This window comes from Macaca nemestrina, chromosome 2 (assembly GCF_043159975.1).
Source record: "Macaca nemestrina isolate mMacNem1 chromosome 2, mMacNem.hap1, whole genome shotgun sequence".
Lineage (NCBI taxonomy): Eukaryota > Metazoa > Chordata > Mammalia > Primates > Cercopithecidae > Macaca > Macaca nemestrina.
In genome coordinates this window covers 163907996-163932503 of record NC_092126.1, presented here as the reverse complement: position 1 = coordinate 163932503, position 24508 = coordinate 163907996, and the positions used below count along the sequence as shown (strand labels likewise).

Genomic DNA, 24508 nt, shown 5'->3' with positions numbered 1-24508 from the left:
TCTCCTTTTTGTTATATATTAATACAGAATTTTTATTATATAATTTATTATTATATATATTATGAGATTCCTCTGTCTGTACATGGTAGCCTTTTTCTTTCCAAAATATTTATCCTGAAGTTAAAATCCCTAAAGTGGAATTACTGAACTAAAAAGTCTGAATTCTGACAGCTCTTGTTTTATACTATAATACTTTACCATAAGTTTTTATCAGCTCACATACAGTTGCAGAACACAACAAAAGGAAAGTTGAAACATCTGCAAAAATAGTTCCCTCAGTGTTAATGTCCTCAAACTTAATACTGGCACAATCTTTACCATTTTCAAAGAAGGTGAGAAAGAATTGTGATATTTTGTTGTACTAGTCAAAGTTTGTTGGTGATGACAGAGAATAATTATATATTCCTAGAATTAGGACGGTATGATTTTAGGCCACAATCTGGGTATGAAAATGTCTATTTTCTTTTTTTTTTTTTAAGACAAGAGTCTCACTCTGTTGCCCAGGCTGGAGTGCTGGGGTGCAGTGGCACAATCTCGGCTTACTGCGAGCTCCGCCTCCTGGGTTCACGCCCTTCTCCTGCTTCAGCCTCCCAAGTAACTGGGACTACAGGCGCCCGCCACCACGCTCGGCTAATTTTTGCATTTTTTAGTAGAGACGGGGTTTCACCGTGTTAGCCAGGATGGTCTTGATCTTCTGATCTTGTGATCTGCCCCCGTCGGCCTCCCAGAGTGCTGGGATTACAGGCATGAGCCACTGCGCCGGCTGAAAATGTCTATTTTCTTTTGCTTTTTTCCAGAAGCAGCAATATAGAGAATTAGATTTCAGCCTATAATATATTTAAAATATTAAGACTTAAATATCTGAAAACCATTTAACAGCTTTGGCTAACAACAGTAACTGACTAAAATCTGAAGTTGATTTCACCATAATATAGTCAGTATGATCATGGTTGATGGCATCTTTGGCAATCTGCTTTGTTTTTCTGCTTTTATTCCACATACTTTAGGATTGAGCTTTGTTTCCAGGTCTACACAAATGTCAGAAAACTCCATTCTTGTTTAAGCCAGCTATAAGCAACGTAAAAAGTGTCCCAAGCAGTTTATCTAGGAGCCTCTGTATTCCGATGATCTTGCTCTAGACACAAATATACTTAACAGAACCTCAATTGCCACGATGCTGAGCAACAATAGGAATGGTATTTTAACAGATCAGATGATAATTCAGTTATGGTACTCTTTTGAATTTGTATTTTAGTGATGCAAGGTCATTTTTAGATGATTTGCAGGCACATTCTCAGGCTACTGAAAACAGGTTAAGTATTATTTTGTTTCTTGTTGATATGACTGTTATAAACTAAAAGTAGCTCCACCTCTAAAATATGAATCATTTTGATGTTATGTGCTCCATTACACTGATTTAAATTAAGTATGACAACTAGTTTAGTTACTTAGGGGTTCATAGTGTAATCAATTCTCCCCAGGTTATTTGGGGTATATTACCGTGGTGATGTAGCTTAGGTGGGTGATAAGAAATTCTTTGAAAATTTAAATTTGAAATATTTCCAGGTTCAGATATTCAAGGTCTAGAACTTTATAGCTTAACAGTTTATTTATTTATTTTTTTGGACTCTGGAGCAGATCCTGAAATGCTTTGTGAGGAAAGCTTTGGTTATGTCTGTAGCTTAGCAGTCCCTCACTCTGTCTAGACAGTGTGGAGAGATGCATGTTCATTTATCCAGGAAAGAAAAGTCATAGATTCTTTTGTCATAGAGGATGGATGTCAATCCTGCCCTCCACATGGCTTTTTAAAAAAAGCATGTCTGATGTGTCCTTAACTTTGCAAAAACAGTAATAAAAAAAGCAAGAGCAGTTTCCTTTCACTGAGAGCCTACTGTATGGGCAGGCAAAGTGCTAATAAGCACTCTGAACACTTTATATCTTACTTCTTACAACTCTATGTAGTGGATATTTATTATTCCTGCTTTTGGACAAGGAAACCAAATCTAAGAGAAACAGAGGAGATACATATATATATATATACACACATATATATATATATATATACACACACACATATATATATGTTTTTTTTTTTTTTTTTTTTTTTTTGAGACAAAGTTTTTCTCTTATTGCCCAGGCTGGAGTGCAATGGCAAAATCTCGGCTCACTGCAACCTCTGCCTCCCAGGTTCAAGTGATTCTCTTGCCTTAACCTCCTGAGTAGCTGGGATTACAGATATGCGTCACCATGCCCGGCTACTTTTGTATTTTTAGTAGAGACAGGGTATCTCCACATTGGTCAGGCTGGTCTTGAACTCCCAACCTCAGGTGATCCGCCTGCCTCGGCCTCCCAAAGTGCTGGGATTACAGGCGAGAGCCACCGCGCCTGGCTGGGGACTTATATATTTTATCTTACAAAAGAATGTAACTCACACTGACAAATTCTTATTTAAAGTATACATGAATCTTTAACTACAGGCACCCAGAAGGCCAAGCAATCAATCACTTGGTCTAGACCAGCATTTCCTGAGGTATGTTTGGTGACATACTTGGGGCTTCACTACTGCAGCGCCATAGAAAACTGTTTAACTATACTGTGGTTAAACTGTTTTTGGGTTACAATGAGGGGAACTTTAAAAAAAGTTATCTATTTGAAACTCACATTTCTTGTTAAAATGATGATGTTAAGTTCACTTACTCTATCTCTTTCAGTAACAAATCTGAGGCCCTAAAGGAGAAATATTTCTTAAACAGCGGGGCCAGAAACACCGTTTTTTCTATGACACCAGTGTGCTTTTATCTAATGAACAATGGAAAATTTTAACAGAATTATAACACTTCTTTATTTACTTTAGCTCAGACCAATATCTGAAATATCCTCTTTGGTAATTATTAAGGTATTCAAAGCATGCATTTCTCTAAACTAATTTTAGCTCTGACCTCAGCTTACCATTCCTCTATTAACTTCCCCATACCCCAATTCAACTTTGGAGTAAACTCTCAGAGTCAAAGTTCAATGTCAGTTTCTATTTTTATGTTGAAATCTGATTTCTACAGCTGTAAAAATATACACATGTAAATTATTATTATTATTTTGTGGTTTGCTGTAACCTGTATCAAAACAACATGAAAATCAGGTTATACTAAGCTCCTACTAAGCAGACAATTTGCTCAAAAACATAAGTCACAATCATTAATTAAGTTTGGTATCCTGCATTAAGAAAGTTAGTTTAAACTGCTCAAAACCTACTCATTTTTATACACCGTGTAAAGCCATTCTAAGTAAAACTGTGGAAATGAGCTCAATAAAATAAGTAAATGTGTTAGTTCAGGGTTAGGGCCTTTTTCATATTGTAAACAATTAATGTAACCTGGGCCAGTATTAAATTTGTTAATGGCTCATAGCAATTCTGTCTTGATTCTAAATAGGTCATACTTTAAAAAATATTTTTACCTTAAACACTTTAAAGCAGATTTCAGCACACTTTCTCAACTGTAAAATGGAGTGGCAATGCTGTCCTAAAGTACAGACAAATAAAGACAAGTAAAGACAAATGTTGTCCTAAAGTAATTGCCACTCCATTTTACAGACTGGGAAAATGAATATGACACTAATAAAACTAATAAAGTTCAAATGACTTTCTCAAGGTAGTATGTGCTGATAAACTTGGAACAAGAAAAGAGATCTTTCTTTCCAGACTTTTCCTGAACATGAACTAGAATGTTTTATATCTTTATTAGCAACATTTTAAAAGATTAAGATTAGACAGAAACAACACCATATCAAACGGGACATGGTTTTTGACCTTACTGTTTAACGATGAGAACTAGTAATCAAAGATTTTCTCTCCTGCAGCATAAATACCCTTAGGCAAAAATGGATCTGATCCAACTCAGTTCAAGACTATTTAAAGAAAATGAAGTCAGCTCCTGCCATTAGCTTTTTGGACAGAGAGAGAGAAAATAAAGGTGCCAAATTCTGAGCCCCTAATTGTGCTACCTATTATGTTTCTAGCTTTTAAAAGCTTTTAAGTTTTAAAAGCATCCAGTCATTATTTGGAAGAACTTCACTTCACTCTTAAGGGTTGGATATTTTCAGAGTATCTCCAAGGACACCGATTCTCACTAAATCAGGCTTCACCATTAGCTGGCTTCGGGCCCACAGTACACCCTAGCTCTAACCCGTGAATAATTTTTTTTTTTGGTATATAAGAGTCTCGTCACATTCTGATCTAAATCTCAGCTAAACGTATTTGCATTGCAGTTTTAGTCCTTTCAAATGATTAAAGAAAATGATTAAATATAAGTATAAACTTATAGCTTACACTTCTTGGAAATTTGCCTCTCTAGTATACTACTATAATTTACATTCGAGGGGAAAAAAACAAAAGTGAATTATTTTCAGTAACAATATATTTATGTTTTCAGCTATAAACATCTCATTTGATTTGACTTCCTACTGAAATTACATAAAAACCGTTAACTTAAAAAAATTTTTTAAATTTATTTTTATTTTTTAGATGGGGTCTCACTATGCTGTCCAGGCTGATCTTGAACTCCTGGCCTCAAGTGATCCTTTTGCTAAGATGACAGAATTTAACATCATTATCAGAAGATATTTATATCTTATATATAAGGTCCTGGTGGGTACTTTTGTTTTATGCTTTTTGGAAATAAAGCAAAAAATTTTATTCAGGTTTACTCATTTGGTTGTGCTGTTTTTGATACATAAAAGGTATTAAATGTTCATACCCATCAAATGAAATGAAAGGTAATCATGTCTTTTGAAAAACAATTTTTTTTTTTTGAGACAGAGTCTTTCTCTGTCACCCAGGCTGGAGTGCAGTGGCACGATCTCAGCTCAATGTAACCTCTGCCTCCCGGTTTCAAGCAATTCTCCTATCTCAGCCTCCCCAGACGCTGGGATTACAGGCACCTGCCACCACACCTAGCTAATTTTTTATTTTTAGTAGAGAGGAGGTTTCACCCCTTGTTGGTCAGGCTGGTCTCGAACTCCTGACCTCAGGTGATCCACCTACCACGGCCTCCCAAAGTGCTGGGATTACACGTGTGAGCCACTGCGCCCAGCCCAGAATATGTTTTTATAGAAGAGACTTAGAACGTTCTTACCTGAGGCTGCTGTGGCATTTGTGGGGGTTGAAGCAGCTGCTTGAATCCGAGCATGAGGAGGAATAAGGATGGTAGCCAGAGGTGGATTACTTGACAGTTCTATAGAAGGTTAAGACACAAACGTTAGAGTCCACTCTTAACTTTGTATGCAAAACCATTTTATTGGTAAGAGTGAAAATAAGATTCTGCATTAAACTACCAGTTTAGGCGGGGCGCGGTGGCTCACGCCTATAATCCCAGCACTTTGGGAGGCCAAGGTGGGTGAATCACCTGAGGTCAGGAGTTTGAGACCAGCCTGGCCAACATGGTGAAACTCTGTCTCTACTAAAAATACAAAAATTAGGGGATCAATGCAACAAGAAGAGCTAACTATCTTAAATATACATGCACCCAATACAGGAGCATCCAGATTCACAAAGGAAGTTCTTAAAGACCTACAAAGAGACTTGGACTCCCACACAAAAACAGTGGGAGACTTTAACACCACACTGTCAGTATTACACAGATCAATGAAACAGAACAGTAACAAGGATATTCGGGACTTGAACTCAGCTCTGGACCAAGTTCTGTAGATAGATATCTACACTCCTCGGCAAATGCAAAAGAACAGAAATCATAACGAACAGTCTCTGAGACCACAGTGAATCAAATTAGAACTCAGGATTAAGAAATTCACTCAAAACTGCACAACTACATGGAAACCGAACAACCTGCTCCTGAATGACTACTGGGTAAATAACAAAATGAAGGCAGAAATAAATAAGTTCTTCGAAACCAATGAGAACAAAGATACAACATACCAGAATCTCTGGGACACAGCTAAAGCAGTGTTTAGAGGGAAGTTTATATAGCACTAAATAAATGCCCACAGGAGAAAGCAGGAAAGATGTAAAAATTGACACCCTAACATCGCAATTAAAAGAACCACAGAAGGAAGAGCAAACAAATTCAAGCTAGCACAATACAAGAAATAACTAAGATCAGAGCAGAAGAGAAGGAGATACAGACACAAAAAAAACCCTTAAAAAAAAAATCAATGAATCCAGGATCTGGTTTTTTGAAAAGATTAACAAAATAGATAGACTGCTAGCCAGATTAATAAAGAAGAAAAGAGAGAAGAATCAAATAGATACAATAAAAAATGATAAAGGGGAGATCACCACCGATCCCACAGAAATACAAACTACCATCAGAGAATACTATAAACACCTCTACGCAAATAAACTAGAAAATCTAGAAGAAATGGATAAAGTCCTGGACACATACACCCTCCCAAGACTAAACCAGGAAGAAGCTGAATCTCTGAATAGACCAATGGCAGTAATTAATAGTCAACCAACAAAAAAAGCCCAGGACCAGATGGATTCACAGTTGAATTCTACCAGAGGTACAAAGAGGAGCTGGTACCATTCCTTCTGAAACTCTTCCAACCAATAGAAAAAGAGGGAATCCTCCCTAACTCATTTTATGAGGCCAGCATCATCCTGATAATAAAACCTGGCAGAGACACAACAAAGAAAGAAAATTTCAGGCCAATATCTCTGATGAACATCGATGCAAAAATCCTCAATAAAATACTGGCAAACTGAATCCAGCAGCACATTAAAAAGCATATCCACCACGATCAAGTCGGCTTCATCCGTGGGATGCAAGGCTGGTTCAACACACGCAAATCAATAAATGTAATTCATCACATAAACAGAACTAATGACAAAAAACACACGATTATCTCAACAGATGCAGCAAAGGCCTTCAATAAAACTCTACAGCCTTTCATGCTAAAAACACTCAATAAACTAGGTATTGATGGAACATATCTCAAAACAGTAAGAGCTATTTATGACAAACCCACAGTCAATATTGTACTGAATGGGCAAAAGCTGGAAGCATCCCCTTTGAAAACCGGCACAAAACCAGGGTGCCCTCTCTCACCACTCCTATTCAACATAATATTGGAAGTTCTGGCCAGGGCAATCAGGCAAGAGAAAGAAATAAAGGGTATTCGAATAGGAAGAGAGGAAGTCAAATTATCTGTTTGCAGATGACATGATTGTCTATTTAGAAAACCCCACTGTCTCAGCCCAAAATCTCCTTAAGCTGATAAGCAACTTCAGCAAAGTCTCAGGATACAAAATCAATGACAAAAATCACAAACATTCCTATATACCAATAATAGATAAACAGCCAAATCATGAGCAAACTCTCATTCACAACTGCTACAAAAAGAATAAAATACCTAGGAATACAACTTACAAGGGATGTGAAGGACCTCTTCAAGGAGGACTACAAACCACTGTTCAAGGAAATAAGAGAGGACACAAACAAATGGAAAAACATTCCATACTAATGGATAGGAAGAATTAATATGGTGAAAATGGCCATATTGCCCAAAGTAATTTATAGATTATTCAATGCTATTCCCATCAAACTACCACTGACTTTCTTCGCAGAATTAGAAAAAACTACTTTAAATTTCATATGGAACCAAAAAAGAGCCAAGACAATCCTAAGCAAAAACAACAAAGCTGGAGGCAGCACAACCTGGCTTCGAACTATACTACAAGGTTACAGTAACCAAAACAGCATGGTACTGGTACCAAAACAGAGGTATAGACCAATGGAACAGAACAGAGTCCTCAGAAATAACACCACACATCTGCAACCATTTGATCTTTGACAAACCTGACAAAAACAAGAAATGGAGAAAAGATTCCCTATTTAATAAATGGTGCTGGGAAAACTGGCTAGCCATATGTAGAAGACCATTAAACTATATCTTATACCTGGACCCCTTCCTTATACTTTATATAAAAATTAACTCAAGATGGATGAGAAACTTAAATATTAGACCTAAAACCACAAAAATCCTAGAAGAAAACCTAGGCAATACCATTCAGGACATAGGCAAGGGCAAAGAATTCATGACTAAAACACCAAAAGTAATGGCAACAAAAGCCAAAATGGACAAATGGGATCTAATTAAACTAACGGGCTTCTGCACAGCAAAAGAAACTATTATCAGAACAGGCAACCTACAGAATAAGAAAAATTTTTGCCATCCATCTGACAAAAGGGCTAATATCAAGAATCTGCAAGCAACTTCAACAAATTTACAAAAAAAAAAACCAAAACCCATCAAAAAGTGGGTGAAAGATACGAACAGATATTTTTCAAAAGACGACATTTATGTGGCCAAGAAACATATGAAAAAAAGTTCATCATCACTGATTATTAGAGAAACACAAATCAAAACCACGATGAGAAACCATCTCACACTATTTAGAATGGCGATCATTAAAAAGTCAGGAAACAACAGATGCTGGAGAGGATGTGGAGAAATAGGAACGCTTTTACACTGTTGGTGGGAGTGTAAATTAGTTTAACAATTGTGGAACATAGTGTGGTGATACCTCAAGGATCTAGAACTTGAAATACCATTTGACCCAGCAATCCCATTACTAGGTATATACCCAAAGAATGACAAATCATTCTACTATAAAGACACATGCATACATACGTTTATTGCAGCACTATTCATGATAGCAAAGACTTGGAAGCAACCCAAATGCCCATCAATGTATTAGAATGGATAAAGTAAATGTGGCCCACATACATCATGGAATATTATGCAGCCATAAAAAAAGAATGAGTTCATGTCCTTTGCAGGGACATGGATGAAGCTGGAAACCATCATTCTCAGCAAACTAACATAGGAACACAAGACCAAGCACTGCATGTTCTCACTCGTAAGTGGCAGTTGAACAATGAGAACATATGGGCACAGGGAGGGGAACATCACATACCAGGGCCTGCTGGGGAGGTAGGGGGCAAGGGGAGGGATAGCATTAGGAGAAATACCTAACGTAGACGATGGATTGATGGGTGCAGCAAACCACTATGGCACACGTATACCTATGTAACCAACCTGCACCTTCTCCACATGTATCCCAGAACTTAAAAATATAATAATCACTAAAAAAAGAATAGGTTTTTTAAAAAATACAAAAATTAGCCTGGCATGGTGGCACACACCTGTGATCCCAGCTACTCGGGAGGCTGAGGCAGGAGAATCACTTGAACCCACAAGGCAGAGGTTGCAGTGAGCCAAGACCGTGCCATTGCACTTCAGCCTGGGCGACAAGAGCGAAACTCCGTCTCAAAAACAAAACAAAACAAAACAAAACAAAACAAAACAAAACAAAACAAAACCAAAAACAAAACCCTACCAGTTTAACAGGGGGAAAAAAAACCCACATGACAAACCTGTATCTCAAATTAGCTAAATGAGTCAGTAATCAACTTACAGAAAAAGCCCACAGAAGCACTGTGATACGTAACAAAGGCATTATCTGCTAAAATTATGTCTGAGAACTAAAAATATCTCGGGGAAAGACGTGGCCAAAGTTTTGGAGTAGGTATATTAATAAGACATATCTGCATCTTTCATTGATGTAAATATATTAGGTCTTCCTGTCCTACTCTGGCAATATTTGACTACAGGAAATACTGTACAAACATATTCTTTATGTTTTTAAATGGTGGTGGTGTCATAGCAGAGAGAATATGAATGAGAATGTGTGTCTGTATGTGTATGTATGTACAACTGGATGTACTGACCAACCTACCCAGCTGTTTATGAGCCAATGGCAGATAAGACTTATCTAGACACTAGTGGAAAAAGGATTTGAGAAACATTTGTTTAAAGTATCACTGCTTTTATTAAAACTGAAAATGTCTTTATCTAATTTACTCAGTAAGATTATTTTTGTTACTTTTTACAAGTTTGAAATAGGCTTTTTATCTGCATGGGGGAAGCTGTTTCTGTCAAATGTACTTATTTTTCTGAAGAATCAAGTTCTGTAGCAAGTAGTGGTAGCGAGCTTGAACATAAAAGCATTTGTTGTTAGTTTTAGGTAATGTTTTAGGTTCTCCCAGTTTAGTTTTAGGTTCTCCCAGTTACCTGGGATAACCCTGGTTCATGCTTGTTACTTAAGTATTTAGCCTGTAAGTACTAATTTTCACTCTAATATGTTTCACAGTTTGAAGAAAAAATCATAACCATAACTAGCTACAGGAGTACATTATCCTCTGAGCTACAGCACACACTTTGGCAATTCACAGATACAGCATGAACTTTAAAAAGTTCAAGAAAAGCTTTTTTTTTTTTTTAAATTAAGGTATAATTTATATTAACATAAACCATTTAAAAGTGTACAATTCAGCACAATTCAGCATTTAGTACATTTAGTGCATTCGCAATGTTGTATAACCATCACCTCTAGTTCCAAAACATTTTCATCACCCCAAAGGGAAACCCCAAACTCACAAGCAGTCACTCTACATTAATCCCGTCCTCTAAGCCCCTAGCAAGGGAAACTGTCTTTTTAATGTAGTTTTAAAATGTCTTCTGGTGCAAAGCCCCTGCCAATAATATTTATTCAAATTGGTACCTAAATATCTAAATTTTGTACTAATTTACATATTAAATGCTATCAGATTGTGGTAAAGAAAAGCAACAAATTGATGCTAAGATTTATTAAAAATGAATGAAAGGAAAAGCTTAAAACTGAGAGAAGACTATTCATTTTCCTTTCCCCTTAAATGAGAAAATTTAGTCCAGCTCATCAAATAGTCTTCCCTGGGAAGACAGTTGAAGACTACTGCCCTAATTATCAGGTTCTAGGAGACACTGTTTTCTCACAATCAGACTTGGTAGCTATTTTGGTTCTTGTTAAGGAACAGAAAGCTCCTATGCCATTTTACTTCAAATCAGTTCAATTTTAACCCACAGTCTTATATGCAGGAAAGTAAAATAATTTCTAGCAATTGTGATGGCTGAAAACTTTATGGTTCCAGGTACAAAAAAGTATTAATATGTGGTTTTCATTCTAAAGAAATTCAGATTTACCCTTCTCAATTAAAATCACCTAATATAGAAAGGCTTCTTTAAAATCCATCCATCCATCAACCCACCCACATACCCATCCATCCACCTAACAGTATTGAACATGAACTACGTAAGGTCCCAGGATAGGGAGATAAAAAGATAACTGTCCTTGTCTGATCAACAGAAATTGACAAGAACAACTGAAAAAACAATCTGGCAAGAAAGGCAACCACTTAGGACAGCGGCACTGTCAAATGAAAACATCTCGATAACCATGTGCCCGATACCTAAAATAAAATCTAACAATGAAAAGAGGACCGGAGTTTTTAATAAGACATTTTGACAAAGCTGTTAAAAATAATCTATAAAATAAACGGCGTATCAGTGGTCTGTGGTCCCTCTCCTTATGGCCCATCCTGCCCATTTTCTCCCATATATTTACTCTCTCTTACCACATCACCTATCCTTCTGTGCATCTGAATGCCCAGTTGAAGGCCATAGCAGTTTTGTTTCTTAGTCTGGACAAGAATATGTATAGTCAGTTATCCCTTGGTATCCTGGGGGCCTGGTTCCAAGACCCTCCTCAGATACCCAAATCCAAAGATGCTCAAGTCCCTTGCATAAAATGGAGTAGTATTTATAGGTAATCTACACAGAGCCTCTTATATACTTTACTTTTTTATTTTTTATTTTATATTTTGGACAGACTCGCTCTGTTGCTCAGGTTGGAGTGCAGTGATGTGATCTCGGCTCACTGCAACCTCTGCCTCCTGGGTTCATGTGATTCTCATGCCTGAGCCTCTCATATACTTTAAATCATCTCTAGATTACTTATAATACCTAATACAAAGTAAATACTACGTAAATAGTTTTATAGATGTAAATCTATAGATGTATGTATGTAAATAGACTGTCATTTTGGCCTTAGATAAGGAGAGAGGGGTAACTAATGAAGGGTAAGGGGGAAAGAACTGAAGAAATTAAGAAGACAAGAAATGGAAAAGATCTGGGATCTCGGAGGCTTTGCCACACCCGAAGACACAGAGTGTGGGTGAGGGCGGGGTCCAAGATGTGAAGGGGGGTACTTTGTAAACCTTTTTCAAGCAAACATCCTAGAAGTTAAGAATTCTAAAATGAACAGTCACTACTACTTCTACATAGTTCCAACTTTTACACCCCATTGTTGTTCTTCTTTTCCTTAATTACAGGCACTCTTTAAGATCCATTGCTTTCATCTGTTCAGTCTTCTCTACTTCAAAGAAGTTGTTAACTGTTACTTATAACGTAAGCCTCCTTGCACTCTTGCTATAGTCCTATTCTTGCCACTCTAAGTCCACACTTTTTATGAGGACAGACTATGGGCACTTCTAAGGGCTATCTCAACCGGTTCAAAATGGTTTATTTTTCAATCCCAACCATTACTACCTACTTCGAATCACTTTGTCTACCCATGGCAATGAATGATAAGGAAATGGAATCAGTGAGGGTGAATATAAACTGCAGTGAAAGAATAGAAAAAACGGTGGCATTTTGGAGGATAGAAACAGCAAAGCAACAGCACCTGTCAGGATCAGACACAGTATATGTATTCTTGAAGGCAGAGGAGGAGTGTAGAAGAGACTGAAATTGAAATGTAAGGTAATATTTATTTACTAGACATGTGTGCTAAGCTTGAGAGTAGGGGGGTAATTAAGGGAACAAAAAAGTCCATAATGAAGTGGGACAGCTCTGGAAAACTGAAGAGAAAAATGAAAAATAGGAAGGATAAAAGATAGACTGTGTTACCTTAAACACATGGTTTAAAACAAAATGGCAAGAAATTCCAGAAAACTTTAGAAAAATTAATGTGATAAAAATTTCTTCAGTCAACTGAAGATGTCATGAAAACTATTCATCAAAAAGCCACACAGTTTATTAGGGAAAACTACAAATGTTTTGATGGTGCATCAATCATTACATGTTCCATAATTAAACATTTTAATGCACAATTTAAACAAAAGCAAAATGAGTTTAAAAATAGGTATGAATCAACCAAAATGTTAATAAAACCCATTTAACTAAATTTTGCTGCATTGTTTTATACTGAAAACCACAGAAGAAAAATTCCCATGAAAAGACAAACTGAATAAACTCAAATATGCCTAATAAAGCAATCTTTTCCAATGGAAAAGTGAAACCTACATCTAGTTGGTAAAACCTGAAATTTCCCTTGTAAGTTTCTATTCTTCCAAGTACAAGACCCCCAAATTCATTGATAAAATGGGACAGGTAAGAACTTTCCTAGTTTTCTGAGGGGGCAGGTAGGTGGTAGTGGTAACGTGCTAGTACAAACTGTTGTGTGAAAGCTGAGGACAAATTTGAGAGCAGCAATCAATGTGTGAACCTGAGGGAAGAAATCAACCCCTCTACTGAGTAGATCTCCTCTTACAGTGATGTAACAAAATACCTAGCAGTCATTAGATAAAAGGGAATCTTCCTCCTTTATTAGCTTTGAGGGAGCTCACCCTGCAGATCTCCAAAAAGGAGTCACTAAAATAAGCAAACATTCTTTTATTTTCTACAAGAAGTCTGACCTCCTCATGTGTGTACCAGGCCTCTTATTACATAGAATAAATGTCAGTGGTTGTCCATATAATTAAAAGTGCTATTTCTCTCTATTCACAAAAAGGTTTAAATGACTTAATAATAGAGTATCCCCATTACATTTGTGTATTTTTTTGGGCAATAATTCAAATGCTAGGATGATGTCCCTTGATCTCACACATTTCTGAATTCTAATGGTGCTTGCTTACTTGTATATATTTCCTTGTAGATGAATAAATAAACCACATCATAACTGCTTCTCTCTTTGGTAACAATTCCAAAGTGCCCAGGAGATTCCTGACCATGTTCCTAATGCTAAACTAACTAGAAAATCAGACAAAAAGTAAGCAAATTACAAGGCTTACTCATACTGTTTTGGTAATACTGATGATGTTTCATGTGAGGACTACATGATATGACACTTGCTGAAAGCCATGACGACTTTGGGAACTTTCCAATTTATACTACTCACCAAAAAATGTCTGAATGCTTTTATTGAACTACACTATAGTACAGGTGTTTTTAGAAGTTATCTAGCAAAGTGTTAATATTTTTAAAGTTCTAGTGATTTACTTGAAAATCTTATATTCAGAACTCTATTCTTTTTTTTTTTTTTTTTTTTTTTTTTTTTTTTTTTTTTTTGAGACGGAGTCTTGCTCTGTCGCCCAGGCTGGAGTGCAGTGGCGCGATCTTGGCTCACTGCAAGCTCCGCCTCCCGGGTTCCTGCCATTCTCCTGCCTCAGCCTCCCAAGTAGCTGGAACTACAGGCGCCTGCCACCGCGCCCGGCTAATTTTTTGTATTTTTAGTAGAGACGGGGTTTCACTGTGGTCCCGATCTCCCGACCTTGTGATCCGCCCGCCTCGGCCTCCCAAAGTGCTGGGATTACAGGCAGCACTCTATTCTTCTTTTTTTTTTTTTTTTTTTTTTTTTAAAGACAGAGTCTCACTCTGTCACCCAGGCTGGAGTGCAGTGGCGCCATCTTGGTTCACTGCAACCTCTGCCTCCTGGGTTCACGCGATTCTCCTGCCTCAGCCTCCTGAGTAGCTGGGATTACAGGCACCCACCACCATATCTGGCTAATTTTTGTATTTTTAGTAGAGGCGGGGTTTTATCATGTTGGTCAGGCTGGTCTCCAACTCTTTACCTCATGTGATCTGTTCACCCTGGTCTCCCAAACTGCTGGGATTAGAGGCGTAAGCCACTGCACCCGTCCCAGAACTCTATTCTTAATGAAAAGCAATAAATGAGGCATTACCAAGTTTCTCAAATCCAATTTTAAAAATAAACTTATTGAGCATTTAAAAATAATACTGCTCTTTGCCCACTTTTTGATGGGGTTGTTTGATTTTTTCTTGTAAATTTGTTTAAGTTCATTGTAGATTCTGGATATTAGCCCTTTGTCAGATAGGTAGATTGTAAACATTTTCTCCTATTCTGTATGTTGCCTGTTCACTCTGATGATAGTTTCTTCTGCTGTGCAGAAGCTCTTTAGTTTAATTAGATCCCATTTGTCAATTTTGGCTTTTGTTGCCACTGCTTTTGGTGTTTTAGTCATGAAGTCTTTGCCCATGCCTATGTCCTGAATGGTATTGCCTAGGTTTTCTTCTAGGGTTTTTACAGTTTTAGGTCTAACATTTAAGTCTTTAATCCATCTTGAATTAATTTTTGTATAAGGCGTAAGGAAGGGATCCAGTTTCAGCTTTCTACTTATGGCTATCCAGTTTTCCCAGCACCATTTATTAAATAGGGAATCCTTTCCCCATTTCTTGTTTTTATCAGGTTTGTCAAAGATCAGATGGCTGTAGAGAGGTGGTATTATTTCTGAGGGCTCTGTTCTGTTCCATTGGTCTATATCTCTGTTTTGGTACCAGTACCATGCTGTTTTGGTTACTGTAGCCTTGTAGTATAGTTTGAAGTCAGGTAGCGTGATGCCTCCAACTTTGTTCTTTTGGCTTAGGATTGTCTTCGCAATGCAGGTGCTTTTTGGTTCCATATGAACTTTACAGTAGTTTTTTCCAATTCTGTGAAGAAAGTCATTGGTAGCTTGATGGGGATGGCACTGAACCTATAAATTACCTTGGGCAGTATGGCCATTTTCACAATATTGATTCTTCCTATCCATGAGCATGGTATGTTCTTCCATTTGTTTGTGTCCTCTTTTATTTCACTGAGCAGTGGTTTGCAGTTCTCCTTGAAGAGGTCCTTCACATCCCTTGTAAGTTGTATTCCTAGGTATTTTATTCTCTTTGTAGCAATTGTGAATGGGAATTCACACATGATTTGGCTCTCTGACTGTTACTGGTGTAGAGGAATGCTTCTGATTTTTGCACATTGATTTTTGTATACTGAGACTGCTGAAATTGCTCATCAGCTTAAGGAGATTTTGGGCTGAGACAATGGGGTTTTCTCAATATACAATCATGTCATCTGCAAATAGGGACAATTTGACTTTCTCTTTTCCTAATTGAATACCCTTTCTTTCTTTCTCCTGCCTGATTGCCCTGGCCAGAACTTCCAACACTATGCTGAATAGGACTGGTGAGAGAGGGCATCTCTGTCTTGTGCCAGTTTTCAAAGGCAATGCTTCCAGTTTTTTCCCATTCGGTATGATATTGGCTGTGGGTTTGTCATAAATAGCTCTTATTATTTTGAGATACGTCCCATTAATACCTAGTTTATTGAGAGTTTTTAGTACGAAGAGCTGTTAAATTTTGTCAAAGGCCTTTTCTGCATCTACTGAGATAATCATGTGGTTTTTGTCTTTGGTTCTGTTTATATGATAGATTACGTTTATTGATTTGCGTATGTTGAACCAGCCTTGCATATGAAGCCCACTTGATCGTGGTGGATAAGCTTTTTGAAGTGCTGCTGGATTCGGTTTGCCAGTATTTTATTGAGGATTTTTGCATCGATGTTCATCAGGGATATTGGTCTAAAATTCTCCTTTTTGGTCATGTCTCTGCCAGGTTTTGGTATCAGGATGATGCTGACCTCATGAGTTAGGGAAGACTCCCTCTTTTTCTATTGATTGGAATAGTTTCAGAGGGAATGGTACCAGCTCCTCTTTATACCTCTGGCACAATTCGGCTGTGAATCTGTCTGGTCCTGGACTTTTTTTGGTTGGTAGACTATTAATTATTGCCTCAATTTCACAGCCTGTTATTGGTCTATTCAGGGATTCACCTTCTTACTGGTTTAGTCTTGGGAGGACTGGAATTTATCCATTTCTTCTAGATTTTCTAGTTTATTTGCGTAGAGGTGTTTATAGTATTCTACGATGGTAGTCTGTATTTCTGTGGGATCGGTGGTGATATCCCCTTTTATCATTTTTTTATTGCACCTATTTGATTATTCTCTTTTTTCTTCTTTATTAGTCTTGCTAACAGTCTATCAATTTTGTTTTCATCTTTTCAAAATACCAGCTCCTGGATTCATTGATTTTTTTACGGGTTTTTTTGTGTCTGTATCTCCTTCAGTTCTGCTCTGATCTTAGTTATTTCTTGCCTTCTGCTAGCTTTTGAATGTGTTTGCTCTTGCTTCTCTAGTTCTTTTAATTGTGATGTTAGGGTGTCAATTTTAGATCTTTCCCACTTTCTCTTGTGGGCATTTAGTGCTATAAATTTCCCTCTACACACTGCTTTAAATGTGTCCCAGAGATTCTGGTATGTTGTGTCTTTGTTCTCATTGGTTTCAAAGAACATCTTTATTTCTGCCTTCATTTCGTTATGTACCCAGTAGTTATAAGGAAGACATTTATGCAGCCAACAGAAACATGAAAAAATGCTCATCATCACTTGCCTTCAGAGAAATGTAAATCAAAACCACAATGAGATACCATCTCACACCAGTTAGAATGGCGATCATTAAAAAGTCAGGAAACAACAGGTGCTGGAGAGGATGTGGAGAAACAGGAACACTTTTACACTGTTGGTGGGACTGTAAACTAGTTCAACCATTGTGGAAGACAGTGTGGCAATTCCTCAAGGATCTAGAACTAGAAATACCATTTGACCCAGCCATCCCATTACTGGGTATATACCCAAAGAATTTTAAATCATGCTGCTATAAAGACACATGCACACGTATGTTTATTGCGGCACTATTTACAATAGCAAAGACTTGGAACTAACCCGAATGTCCATCAATGATAGACTGGATTAAGACAATGTGGCACATATACACCATGGAATACTATGCAGCCATAAGAAAGGATGAGTTCATGTCCTCTGTAGGAACATGGATGAAGCTGGAAACTATCATTCTGAGCAAACTATTGCAAGGACAGAAAACCAAACACCACATGTTCTCACTCAGGTGGGAACTGAACAATGAGAACACTTGAGAACAATGAGAACAGGGTGAGGAACATCACACACTGGGGCCTGTTGTGGGGTCGTGGGAGCGGGGAGGGATAGCAGGAGAAATACCTAATGTAAATGACGAGTTAATGGGTGCAGCACACCAACATAGTACATGTATACATATGTAACAAACCTACACGTTGTGCACATGTACCCTAGAACTTAACGTATTATAATAATAATAATAATAATACTGCTAATATTTTGATTCTGGGGGAACCAGTCTAGATTTTCCTATATTTATGTCATGATTTTGTATCTTAATCCAATCGTGGTCTACATGTTTGGCTTCGTCATTTTTTCTTTATCTTTCTGGAGTCAATTCATTTTTATAATTAAAATTTTGAAGATGCACATGTCCTTGAATATCCTTAAATCCAACGATCTCACTTATTTAAATGGGAAAACTCAGGTAGGGATAGTGTGTTGACCAAGGTCTACAACTATGTAGTTACAGGGAACTAGGCTTTAGGTCTGACTTACTCTTTGCTCCTGCAATGTTGCATTTCTTTATTGTCTTGTTTATATATCATATACCACCAGTGTTCTGGTCTTCTGGAAGTATATGTGTCCAAACTACACACAGAACTTTCATTGAAGATACTAGTTTTTGATTGATTGTTCCTATACCACGCCACATTTTCCCCAGTAGAGTATGTCCAAAGTAGCAGCATGGACCAAATAATCTCAGGGAAAACAATAAAAATTCATATATAAAATACATAATTTAGAGCCTAAAATCTTGAATACAGTCACTCATTATTTGTCATTACTGCTGTAGTTACCTGAACTAAATCCTACCTGCCCCCTTTTAGTCCACTCATAAATTTTCTCAAGTTCTCCCTGTGGTGTGTCTCCAGTAGTATACCTAGCATTTCATTGCCCAGAAGAGTATAACTGATTACACAGATATTTTACTCTTCTAGATTACTTAGAAAGTACTGAAGAATAATTCTGACATCAATTCTATTGATGTGTCCTACAAACATCAAGAGTTCCTATTCCAAGTAAATTTATCATGGCTGTTGTAAATAGTAAGTCTAAAAACCATTAATACTCACCTCAGAGTTCATAGTAAGTTGAGAATAACCTTGGAAGATATAGGAATACCTCGGAGATACTACAGGTTCGGTTTTAGACCACTACAATAAAGTGAGTCATGCAAATGTTTTGGTTTTCCACTGAATATAAGTGATGAGTTTACCCTACATTATAGTCTATTAAGTGGGCAATAAGCATTACATCTAAAAAAAAAAAAAAAAAAAAAAACACATATATACCTTAATTTAAAAATACTTTAAGCTAAAAAATCCTAAAGATCACCTGAGCCTTCTGCAAGTCATCTTTTGTGGGTGGAGGGTCTTATACCTTGATGTCAATGGCTGCTGACTGACCAGGATGTTGGTTGCTGAAGGTGAGGGTGGCTGTGGCAATTTCTCAAAACAAAACAACCATGAAGTTTGTCATATTGACTGACTCTTCCTTTCACAAAAGATTTCTCTGTAGCATTTAAGGCTGATAGCATTTTACCCTGGTAGAACTTCTTTCAAAATTGGAGTCAACCCTCTCAAACCCTATCACCGCTTTCAACTAAGATTAAGGAATATTCTAAATCCTTTGTGGTCATTTCAACATAGCAGCTTCACCAGAAGGAGATTCCTTCTAAAGAAACCACTTTTTTTGCTCATCCATATGAAGTAACTCCTCATTCGTTCATGTTTTATCATAAAGACTGCAGCAAATCAGTCACTTTTCAGGCTTCACTTTTAATGCTAATTCTCTTACTATTTCCACCACATCTGCAGTGACTTCCTCCAATGAAGTCTTGAGCCCCTCAAAGTTATCCATGAGACTTGAGATTAACTTCTTCTAAAATCCTGTTAATACTGATATTTGGACCTCTTTCACAAATCACAAACATTCCTAATGACATCTAGAACGGTGAATCCTTTCCAGAAGGTTTTCAGTTTACTTTTCCCAGATCCATCAAAGGAATCACTATCTAATGGCAGTTACAGCCTTATGAAATGCATTTCTTAAATAACAGGACATAAAAGTAGAAATTATTCCTTGATCCATGGGCTGCAGAATGGATGCTGTGTCAGTAGGCATAAAAACAACATTCATCTCCCTGTACATCTCCATCAGAGCTCTTGGATGACTAGATACATTGTCACTAAGTAGTAATATTTTGAAAGAATCTTTTTTTCCTGAGCAGTAGGTCTCAACAGTGGGCTTCAAATATTCAGTAAACCATGCTGTAAACAGATGTGCTATCATGCAGGCTTTTTTGTTCCATTTATAGAGCACAAGCAGAGTAGATTTAGCATAATTCTTAAGGGCCCTAGGATTTTTGGAATGGTAAAGAAGCACTGGCTTTCACTTAAAATCACCAGCTGTATTAGCCCACAACAAGTGAGTTAACCTATCCTTTGAAGCTTTGAAGCCAGGCCACTGACTTTTCCTCTCTAGCTAGGAAGATTGTTGATGGCATCTTCTTCCAATAGAAGGCTGTTCTGTCTCCACTGAATATCTGTTGGTTAGTGTAGCTATGTTAATCAATGCTCTTAACTAGAAGTCTTCTGGATAATTTGCTGCAGCTTCTATATCAGCACTTGCTGCTTCACCTTGCACTTGTATGGTATGGAAATGGCTTCCTTCCTTAAGCCTCATGAACCAACCTCTGCTAGCTACAAACTTTTCCTCTGTAGCTTCCTCACCTCTCTCAGCCCTTACAGAATTGAGTAACACTAGGGCCTTGCTTTTGATTAGGCTCTGCCTTAAGAAAATATTGTGGCTGTTTTGATCTCTATTTATTTCTTTGTGTGTTCACTGGAGTAGCACTTTAAATTTCCTTTGACAACTTTTCTTTGCATTCACAACTTGGCTAACTGTTTAGCACAATGGGCCTGGCTTTTGATCTATCTCAGCTGTTGACATACTTTCCTCACTAAGCTTAATCATTCTAGCTTTTGATTTAAAGTGAGAGTCTGTGTGACTCTGCCTTTCACTTGAACACTTGGAGGCCCTTGTAGGGTTATTAAATAGCCTAATTTCAATATTGTTGTGCTTCAGGGAATAGGGAGATCCAAGGAGAGGGAGAGAGATGGGGATTGGCTGATGGGTGGAGCAGTTGAAACACACACATTGATCAATTAAGTTCAATACAAACTTCCAAAACAATCACAATAGTAACATCAAAAAAATTACGATCACAGATCACCATAATGGATGTAATAACAATGAAAAAGCTCTAAATATTGCAAGAATTACCAAATGTGGCACAGACACACAAAATAAGCATAGGTTATTGGAAAAACAGGCTCAATCAACACAGAGTTGACACGAACCTTTTATTTGTTTAAAAAAAAAAAAGCATTACCTGTGAAATGCATTGAAGTGAAGCCCAATAAAACAATGCATGTCTATACTTTAATTAATCTCAGGTAGTTGAAATACTATATTCACTTCAGATGTGTCTGAGGATAAGGCAACTTAGAAGAAAAAGGCAGGACATGGGCAGATAAATAGATGAGCTGACCCTATTTATGTCTATCGCTATTTTATAATGGGAAAATAAGTTTAAAAACCATTGTTACAAATATGGAATCTGCTAGTTATCGTAATTAATTACAATAGATTTTATAAATAAGTAGCCTACTGCTTTCAAATGAAAGAAATATAAATCTTTGATGAACTAGGATTCTAGAACACTTGCTTTTGCTGCCCATCGCCTACTCATTTTCAATTCCATGTTTTCATCAATTCCTATTTTGTAACACATTCTTATACTCTTTCAAAAAATATTTTCTAACGCTTTCCTTATTTTCCTTTGTTTTTTATACCTTAGTCTCCCTTTTACTGTTCTTTTATTTACTTGCTTTCTGGAACACCTTTTCTATCTCCTCACCTGCTTTTTTCATGTCCAGATACTCTTACTCCCCGCCTCAAAATATTCAGTCTGTCTGAGTCTGCATATTGCTCAATGGCTGCCCCAAATATCCCATTTCAACTCTCAATTAACAGTTCCCCAGAGTTATTAAATCACTGCTTCTTCTGGCCTAGCCAACATGCTGCCACTCTTACTTATCTCCCCACAAAGCTACCATTCTCTCACATAATCCTGCCAAGTGGTAGAGGAATAGAATGTTTACATTAGCTCATACTAAAGTAAACGGATAATATCTTTACCACCTCCATCCTACCCTATACTCTTCGGAGGACAATATTTACTAAATAACTTCAATTGGTAAAATTTCATACAAATTAGGTAAAAAACTGAGATTGGGGATGTGTGTGATAGAGTTTGGGGAAGACTCACCTTTAAACATACAAAACAATTGATTTCCTAATATATTCCAGCCTTGGAATAGGCAACAAATTAGTTAATAAGAAAATACTGATCCTTACTGGGCTTTCCTGATTCTATCTGCTTCCTAAGGTCTGATTCAGCTATGGCTGAATTTGAAATTCTAATGACAGGAAGAAATGGAAAGAAGGGGGTGTGCCAAAGGTTTATTCCAATTTCCAACATCTGAGAGCAGATAATATTGTCAGTCATGGGGTCCTGGAACACTGAAGCTTCAGTGCTGGAAAAATGAGAGAGGTCTGATGTTCTCCTGAGTTATGGATTTAGGCAATCAGAAAGATCTCAAAGTTGTCCATCTCATATCTGTTCATCTCTCTCCTTCCTCTATCTGAATATGGAAATACTGTGATTATATGAAAGTAATGCTAATTACTGTTTATGGCTAATTACTCCATGGTACAGTAACAAACATCAAATTGCAGTTAGCTTTATTGTAAGCTTTACCTTAATAAAACACTATATTTTACTCAAGTGTTTAATCTTTAGAGTTCCGTATATATAGCAGGTTTACTTTAGAAATTAAAACAATAGTAATGACAACCAGAGGGAACATTAGAAATGCCCCAAAAATACTGGTTGTATGAATTAATGAATATTATGTTTATTTAAAGTGGTACATGGCACTCATACATTCATTGAGCACCTACTATATGTAGATCTTTATTTTATTTGGGGGAAGCAGTGCTGCAGATGTCACTGACAATTTGTTATGAGGATGGAGGAGGGCTTTATGCTGCCTTTAGAAGAACCTCACTAATATCCCTCACCCTTCAACCAGACCCCCCACAATGTTTCTATCTCTAGATTTCCTTTAGCTATACAACCAACTGGAAGATTGATTCTCCTTCTTCAACCCCTTGGATTACCCAGTTTTATTCTGGTCATCCATTAATTACTACTAACTAGCATGTGCTTTAAAGTTGCATCTGTACACAGTTACAGCTGCCTCAGAAAACAAGATCACCATTTGGAAACACTGCTCCAAAATTAGAATACAGAATATCATATCAAATACAATGGCATCAAGGCTAGGCATGGTGGCTCACACCTGTAATCCTAGCACTCTGGGAGGCCAAGGCAGGCAGATCACCTGAGGTCAGGAGTTTAAAACCAGTCTGGCCAACATGGTGAAACCCCGTCTCTACTGAAAATACAAAAATTAGCCAGGCATGGTGGCAGGTGCCTGTAATCCCAGCTACTAAGGAGGCTGAGGCACAAGAATTGTTTGAATCTGGGAGGTGGAGGTTGCAGTGAGGCAAGATCATGCCACTGCACTCCAGCCTGAGTGACAGAGTGAGACTCCGTCTCAAAACAAAACAAACAAAAAAAACCAAAAAACAAAAACAATAACAACAACAACAAAAAAAAACCTCTCTTCCCTGGACATCTTACATAGAAACACTGTTCAAAAACAGTAACAATAGTGATTTACAAAGACCGTGAGAAAGTACTACTTTGTGATTACAGCTCAGTTTCAGAATGGGTGCTAAGACAGAGCATTTTAACACTTTTTAAAAAGGGGCCATATCTCAAAATGACAGCACTTTCAATAATAAGTAGGCATAAGCACACTCTGTGACGTCTGCCCAAGGACGAAAATTGCTGAATGACACATTTCTCAGAACATATCTGCATCACTAAGGAATACATGACTGTGTTTACAGGGTCCAGTTTTTCACTGATACTCAGAATCACATAAACACTCTGATAACCACAGAGACCACACACTCTATCTATACACATTACATCCAAATATAAATGCATTCTCCAAACCCTCAAAAACATAAATGTTCAAGACCCACATCATATTTATATCTAATGTGCTGGGCAAACATATTTTAAAATACCAAAATAGAAGAGTCTTTTTTTTTTTTAAAGAAAGATATGATATATATGAATAAAGGAAATAGATTTCTTTCTTTCACAGAAAGCTCAACATCTCCCTTTTCTGTTTTCTAGCCTGAGTATGCTTACTAATCAATACATCAACTGTGTTTTTTTTGGTAATGAATTGTACATTTTTTATGCTCAGTGTAAGAAGAAAGTCACATCATCAGAGGTAGTGTGACTGAATGAATGAATCACTTAGGTCTTAATCAAGGAGAAAAGAAAACTGAACACAGAAATAGTGAAGAAATACTGACTATCCCAAGGTCTTCCAGAAACCACAATGCACAA

General features: G+C 37.2%; 1 protein-coding gene across 4 annotated transcripts in view; it reads right to left on the bottom strand.

Moving 5' to 3' along the window:
• LOC105470323 (glycogen synthase kinase 3 beta) overlaps positions 1-24508 on the bottom strand; it is a 264548-nt gene that overhangs the window by 11746 nt on the left and 228294 nt on the right. For 2 of the 4 annotated variants that reach the window (XM_071092370.1, XM_071092371.1), the window contains one exon: positions 5130-5228. The exons of the other annotated variants lie outside the window; for them this stretch is intronic. In XM_071092370.1, the coding sequence (XP_070948471.1) occupies positions 5130-5228 (99 nt within the window). The remainder of the gene's footprint in view (positions 1-5129; positions 5229-24508) is intronic. 4 annotated transcript variants of the gene reach the window in all.